The sequence below is a fragment of the Cryptotermes secundus genome, unplaced genomic scaffold (assembly GCF_002891405.2).
Source record: "Cryptotermes secundus unplaced genomic scaffold, Csec_1.0 scaffold1848, whole genome shotgun sequence".
NCBI lineage: Eukaryota > Metazoa > Arthropoda > Insecta > Blattodea > Kalotermitidae > Cryptotermes > Cryptotermes secundus.
Window position 1 is genome coordinate 138,479 of NW_019729945.1, and position 8,249 is coordinate 146,727.

Consider the following 8,249-nt stretch of genomic DNA (forward strand, 5'->3'; position numbering starts at 1 on the left):
TATAATATAATATAATATAAACACACATAACACCCTCTAATTATTTATAGACAACACTTAATACCAGGAAACAAACGTACCTTCATTTTGTACACCGGATATGTAGGTCACAGTCACAGGGCAGCCAACATCTCAACATGAATGAAACAGAAACATTACATTATCAGTTCGATTACAAGACGGTAATTTTTCACCCTATTTTTTAACCCCTTTCGTGTATAATAATATTCTAATTCCTATCCAAGAAGGTAAATTCGGCGAAACAAATGCCAAGCAGTCACTGAATTGGTCGCGTATCCAACCACGAGAAAGAAGGGAACGATTCCAATGATAATAAAAATTTCTCGTCACAACGTTATGCCATCGGAAGTCAGCATAATGCCATAAAATGCGATATTCAGTAATCATTTGTATGGCCGTGCTGGATGCGCAAACTCGTGAGGTGGGAGCGGCGTTTCCGACAACATCTAAGCTATCACGTATCAACATAACCTCGGAATATAAGAGGATAGATTAATATTCTGGAACTAAACACAGTCAACATGCTCAATTTGATACATAACGTCATATTTCCATTTATATTCAATGTTACGACGTTCCTATATTACGTTCCGTTAAATAGCAGCTTCGTAAATGACGTCATACTTAGGTGTGCGCAATGAACTACTGCGCATCCACCTGAAATTCACGGGTACAATTCGTTGATGTTAGGTTATATTAGGTTAGGTTAGGTTAGGTTAGTTTTGCGCAGTAGACTAATGGCACCCATCTGTAACTCAGGGGTACCATTCGCTGATGTTAGGTCAGGATAGTTTAGGTTAAGTTAGGTTAGGTTGATTAGGTTACTTTAGGTTGGGTTAGGTTAGGTTTGCGCAGTAGACTAATGCGCATCCATCTGTACCTTAGAGCGGGCGAAGTTCGGTAATTTACGATAATGTTAGGTTGTGAGAGTACATTATGACGGGTGGGCGCAAATGACTACTGCGAATCGTTATGCACAGTTGAGCACTGTTTGGCCTTAGGCAATATCTTACGATTTAATGTTCCAGATAGCGTATGAAAACATTATTTATTTATACGGGACATTTTATTTCCGAATTTTCTCACATGATAAAACTCTTGCATATATTTTTCTGTTAAACTCTCTACGTAATCTATGAAACATGGAATATATTACGATATTTATAATGGTCATAAATGCATTTTTCAGAAATACTGATATTTCAGATCGCTCTCAAATGCATTATGTCACAATTATCTTCATTCACTCTTACAATTTCCAACATTTCGCGAAATATTCTCCTTTCAAATATCCCCATTATAAATTTAGTATCTTTTTAGACATATCAGAAGGATATACATATACTTTATATGAAATGTATCCACCCCACAATACCTGTGCTAAAATATTAGATAGGGAAATCACTGATAACGATCTGAACCTAAGAAAATATCATTCAACATTCTTCTAAGCACTGAAACACAAAACTAAATCATTAGCATATATGTTCTAGACTGAACTATAAAATACAACTACAAGGATGTCAGCTGTACCAAATCGTGCTTTCCTGTAAACACTTTGATCATCTAAGTAGTTTAACAGTTGGAAAGAATATAATTCCCTGATGCAGTATAATACCTGCTAACACATGTAAGCCCCTCAAGATTAGATGGCAAGAATGCAATCCATTGTCTATCACACCGAAATACACACCTAACTTACAAATCACTTGCCAACATTCTTTATGCTACAACACATAATCTACACACCATTTTGCATTGTCATTGAACAGGATTGCCAGCATAACACAAAAAACATTTGTTTCACTTAGCATGCCACTTGTCATAAGCAAGAATTCTTGAAGCAAACAAGACATGTACATAAAGGGGGAAACTTTGAATACATTGTGGGTGAATGGAGATCTTAACATTCTTGAAATCACTACAAAACCTCACTACACATAACTCTATATATTACACACAAAAATATAAAGTCATACTAGAGAATATAAACATCACTTTACACTACACATTATTGTGACAAAACAGCACACATTATACACAAAACACTCTGTTACACAGAACTAAGATAAAAATAAAAAAACAACTCTGTCAATTGCAACTAGAGATTCACTTTGCACCCTCTTCTTACAAGTACTTATACAAATAAAAAAAAAATTTCATTATGACTAACAACCTTCTCACGTGTGTAATATTCAGATGCTATATACCAAAAGTACACCCAGTTTTCTGTCATACCAAATATGCACTCATTAAATCTAGTCCACTCTCCATCCATATAACAATTACTACACATTTTGTGAGGTCACTGTACACACTTTCCACGAGATTATTAATAACTGTGCAAGAATAACCTCAGAGACACATTGTCTTTCACTGCACACCCACTATTCTTGTATGCACTTATTTAGTTCAATCATTAAATGTACGTTATTGTGTATCCTTCCTTCACACATACTTCAGTTTCATGGTTCAAACGGAAAACAAATCGATTTCGTTGTGGAACGGAGGAAACTCATGTTTGCATAATTTCGTGCATTCGCCATTACTGGGTTCAGGATAATACACGCATTAAAGCCTACAATTTGCACTATATCACTGAATCTTTTAACATATATATTTTAAGGCAGATAATTAACCAGAACTTGCACATATATGAATATAAACATATACACATAACACCCTATAATTATTTATAGACAACTCTTTATACCAGGAAAGAAACGTACCTTCATTTTGTACACCGGATATGTAGGTCACAGTCACAGGGCAGCCAACCTCTCAACATGACTGAAACAGAAACATTACGTTATCAGTTCGATTACAGGACGGGTATTTTTCTCCCTTTCTTTTACGCCATTTCGTGTACAATAATTTTCTAATTCCTATCCAGGAAGGTAAATTCGGCGAAACAAATGCCAAGCAGTCACTGAATTGGTCGTGTATCCAACAACGAGAAAGAAGGGAACGATTTCACTGATAATAAAGATTTCTCGTCACAACATTATGTCATCGGAAGTCAGCATAATGCCATAATATATGATATTCAGTAATCATTTGTATGACCGTGCTGGATGCGCAAACTCGTGAGGTGGGAGCGGCGTTTCCGACAACATCTAAGCTATCACGTATCAATATAACCTCGGAATATAAGAGGATAGATTAATATTCTGGAACTAAACACAGTCAACACGCTCAATTTGATACATAACGTTATATTTCCATTTATATTCCATGTTACGACGTTCCTATATTACGTTCCGTTAAATAGCAGATTCGTAAATGACGTCACACTTAGGTGTGCGCAATGAAGTACTGTACATCTACCTGTAAATCACGGGTACCATTCGCCGATATTAGGTTAGGATAGTTTAGGTTAAGCTGGGTTGGGTTGGGTTAGATAAGTTTTGCGCAGTAGACTACTGCGCATCCATTTGTACCTTGGAGGGGGCGAAGTTCGGTAATTTACGATAATGTTAGGTTGTGAGTACATTATGACGGGTGTGCGGAAACGACTACTGCGCATCGTTATGCACAGTTGAGCACTGTTTGACCTTAGGCAATATCTTACGATTGTATGTTTCTGATAGCGTATGAAATCATTATTTATTTATACGGGACATTTTATTTCCGAATTTTCTCACATGATAAACTCTTGCATATATTTTTCTGTTAAACTCTCTATGTAATCTATGAAAACTGGAATATATTACGATGTTTATAATGGTCATAAATGCATTTTTCAGAAATATTGATATTTCAGAACGCTCGCAAGTGCATTATGTCACAATTATCTTCATTCACTCTTACAATTTCCAACATTTCCCAAAATATTCTATTTTCGAATGCCCCCATTGTAACTTTATGTTTTTAGACATATCTGAAGGATATACATGTACTTTATATAAATGTATCCTCCCCACAATACCTGTGCTAAAATATTAGATAGGGAAATTACTGATTACGATCTGAACCGAAAAAATATCATTCAACATTCTTCTACGCATTAAACAAAAACGAACACTTCAGTATATGTGTAAATACCGTCGTAAATGCAACAATTTATTGTAGTTCTTTTTTCACACATGTTTCGGCCGTAAGTGCCCATCATGAGGTATATTTCCCTTATGTAACTGTCACACTGCATGTGATATAAAATTTAAAAACACCAGCTTTCTGAATTGTCATTGCTGTGTTTCAATCGGTCCCGATATACCAGAATCCCCTTGCTGATTTTGTCAGTTATGTTTAAAATCTCTGTTAATATATGCTCATTGATTTAAATTTCTTTTATTTAAATCACAGGATTACCTGCTCTATGTCTATATGTGCTGCAGCGGCTACTTCTTGCTTTTAGCACTGTTCACGTATTATTCTGTATTATTATACGTTTGCAAACATATTAAAGATAAACAGGGCCAAGCACACAGGGAACCTGTACAGAATAATACGTGAATGGTGTTGAAAGCAAGAAGTAGCCACTGGAGGACATATAGACATAGAGCAGGTATCCCTGTGATTTAAATAAAAAAAAATTAAATGGATGAATGTATATTAACAGAGATTTTAAACATAACTGAAAAAATCAACAATGGATTCTGGTATATCAGGACTGACTGAAACTCAGCAATGACAATTGAGAAAGCTGGTGTTTTTAAATTTTAAATTACATGCAGTGTGACAGCTATGTAAGTGAAATACACCTGATGATGGCCAGTCACGGCCGAAACATGTAGTGTGAAAGAAGAAAGACAAAGAACTACAATAAATTGTTGCATTTATCGCGGTATTTATATTATACATATTGAACAATAACCTTCATTTGGCTGAGAGTGTGTCTACAGAAATGAAAACATGAAATTTTACTAATTTTCAAAATGGGTTCATGTTTCTTTTCCATTCTTTCAGATAAATGTTTGAGATCTCTAATGCCTGCCACATTCCTGTTACTTCTGTATTCAAACCAAATGCAAATGAAACAGAATATTTATTTTCCTCACAGAAAACTAGAAATTCGTGAATGACCTGTTTTGATTCTTGCCATTCTGTTGAACCTTAAAGTCTCTGGGTTCATACGCATCAAGCCTTGTTATTTGTTATTCTTCTTCTATACTTAACAAGGCACATGGAGTTTTCAGATTCAGTAACACTAACAAAAGCCACTAAAATTATTAACAAAATACGATAAAATTACAGAACAAAATAAAATTTTCTTTAAATACTAGACTGCAAATAACAGAATATACGACATTCCACTCCACTGGCACTATTCAAGATCTGAGAGCATCTGAAGACATTCAAAAGAAATAATATTGAGACATATCATCATTGTGTTAACTATGTTTTAGAATACACCATTAGGAAAGAGAATGAGGTGGGACTGTTAAATGGGACTCATCAAGTGCTGGTCTATGTCGATGATGTAAATATATTGGGGGATAACATAGATATCATAGAGAAAACAAGAAAACAGAAACTCTAATTAGCACTAGTAAGGAATTTGGTCTAGAAGTAAATGCAAGAGAAAACTAAGACTCACAGCCAAAATGCAGTGAAAATCATAACATAAATATATTTAACAGATATTTTAAGAATGTGATATGGTTTAAATATTTGGTGACAACAGTAAGAAATCAAAATTTGATTCAGGAGTAAATTAGGAAGAGACTGAATTCAGGTAATGATTGCTATCATTCAATCCAGAATATTTTATCTTCACATTTGCTGGGGATAACAGAACACACCCTACAGGCACCCATAGGGTGGGTTCCATTTTCCCCAGTGATAGAGTGAACATGATAGTGTTGGTCAGTGGAGGGGATTTGGAAGGAAATGGTCATGGGTTAATCATGGTACTATCAGGGCATCTGTCAATGTAGACTGAAGAAAACATCAGAAAAAGAACTTAAGAAAGAGCCAGTCTTCTAGCTGACGTTTGAATGGAACATCTCCCAAATACAAGTCTTGAGTGTTGTCACTACACTAGGTAGCTCAGTGAACTGTACCTATATCGATCTGCAAAACTTCTGAGTTTTAACACTTGTATGTTGTGACAAGTTCACGTGTATTATGAGCTTTGCAATAAGCTATGACTTATCAAACAATTAACATCACAAAACAGTATGCGCCATAAGAAAACATGTCATCCTATATATTACATAAGGGTCAATGGTTATGAAAGGCAAATACAGATAAAATACCTGAAGAAATATCGATTTGATTTTAAATATCAATGCTCCTGATTTGAATTACATAAGACTTCAAAATGAGTTTCATAACAATTATGACATACTTATTAATTATTTATACAGGATTAAGTTACAAATAAGAGGTAATTACATTCATTATGTAGAACTGGCCTTCCTGTGCATTGTCTGTTTTGAACTAATTAATTATTGATACATGAAAAAAGAATATTTTAGAGGTGTTTATTATACCGTTTAAAAAGTCACTCTTGCACAGCTTATTACAGTAGTAAACGCTTTTTCATTTCTTTGTACATCCAGTAGTGTTATTTTTCATCAAGGAACAGTACACAGCACTTCTTCAGACTTGACAGTGCTTCCAAAATTTTCTGGTAAAGTGGAATAAGATCACGCTTAATTCACATTTCATGGTATTACATCTTGTTTCATAACATATAACACTCAACAATAGAATAAAATTATAAAAATTACTGTACTGTGCAACTGAAAAGCTATTACCAAGTCACCTAGCTATCAAAAGCTAAAAACAAAAATTTATGTGAAAAGTAGATTATTACCTGCATTAATGGTAGTGAAACATGCCTTTATGATGGATACACAATGTACAAACATTTGAAAACAGGTAGTAAATGAAAATGTTCATATATAAGAAAATAGAATAAGAGGAAAATGAAGATTATCCTAACTGTGTTATTCTTACTCTCTTTTTGAAAATATCAGGATAATTACACCTAGGATGTTACAGTGCTCTAGACATTTAAGTTGGTAGCAGGATTTTAAGTGTATCACTTACTTAGTCCATGTCTTATTATACTGTATACTGTCCAACTCTATACAGTAATGAGTAAACTGGCATAAAATGAAAAAGAAAGATTTAAGCATAAATAAAGATTTACATTACCCTAATCATATAAGAAATAAGTTCAAGTGAAAGTGGAGAGAAGAAATAAATTAAAACAAGACACAACTGATCTGTAAATGGAAGTGTAACAATGGACTCCTAGCCATCATCAAAATTAAGTAAGAGGATATCTGATATTCTGTAACAAAAGTACTTGAGTTGTAGAAAAAGAAACAAGAATAAAATACAATATTCGCATGTAAGCATAAAATACATCATAAAATATAAAAGACTAAAGAGACTGAAGTTAAGATCTCCATAAGCTATAAAGGGGCCAAGGAACATAGGACATCGTTGAGGTATAACAGGCGATTAAAGAACTTTCCTACATCCGTTAAGGAAGGACAAGATAAAATATCAGATGTATTGTTAAAATTGATACCACAAATTTCACAGTGAATGATATCTCATGGATTTATAATTAGGAAAATGCATTAAAATATACTTTATACATTGGGGTTTACATATTCATGTGGGGGGTTAAAATGATCACGGGAAAACTGACAGTGACTAAATTTACTGCCATGTCAAACTGTTTCTTTATGGATTGGTTCTGAAACAGAGCACTGCATTTGATAGACAGTGTTGTTTATAATATGAAGACGGTGTGTGTTGTCTCTCCATTTTGAATCATGCAAATAAAAATCATGCAAAGGTAAGCGTGGACTTAACATGATACGAATGCACACTCCACTGGTGAAACATTAACTCTTTGACTGGCGCGAAGGGTATTTAAATCCCACCCCTGTCCTGGCAGGCCCTTTAAACCTTATGTCGCTAAAATGCATGTAGTTACTTTTTCCTAAACAACTTCAACAAAAATTGGTTTTTAAAAACGAAATTTTCAGGAACTAATTAAAATACAATATTTTATGCAATAAATGCCTTTCCATACCTCTTTATTAGTTTTTCTTCCTGTGATAAACATTGAAACATGAAAGTTTGCAGAGAGCCACACCACAGCCTGCACACATGATACTTGTTTCTTTTCTAATCTTGTGCTTAGCACTCACGCGACACTTTCTCAGGGCACCATTCTTCTTGTTACTGGGAGGAACATGGACCATTTTGTGAATTTTCAAGCCACCCTCTAGACGATTTACTGGCTCTTTCACTGGTGG

At 34.4% G+C, this 8,249-nt stretch overlaps 1 protein-coding gene across 3 annotated transcripts in view; it reads left to right on the top strand.

Moving 5' to 3' along the window:
* The first annotated feature begins 6,464 nt into the window (after window positions 1-6,464).
* The window catches only part of LOC111865917 (fatty acyl-CoA reductase 1), a 5,224-nt gene continuing 3,439 nt past the window's right edge, over window positions 6,465-8,249 (top strand). The window contains exon 1 of one of the 3 annotated variants that reach the window (XM_023854365.2): window positions 6,465-6,637. Coding sequence is in view for 1 of the 3 variants with exons in the window: in XM_023854363.2 (XP_023710131.1) it covers window positions 6,828-6,849 (22 nt within the window). In the remaining 2 variants the exon portion in view is untranslated. Of the gene's footprint in view, window positions 6,638-6,666; window positions 6,850-8,249 lie in introns of those variants that run through there. The other 2 variants (XM_023854364.2, XM_023854363.2) reach the window with 2 other exon arrangements.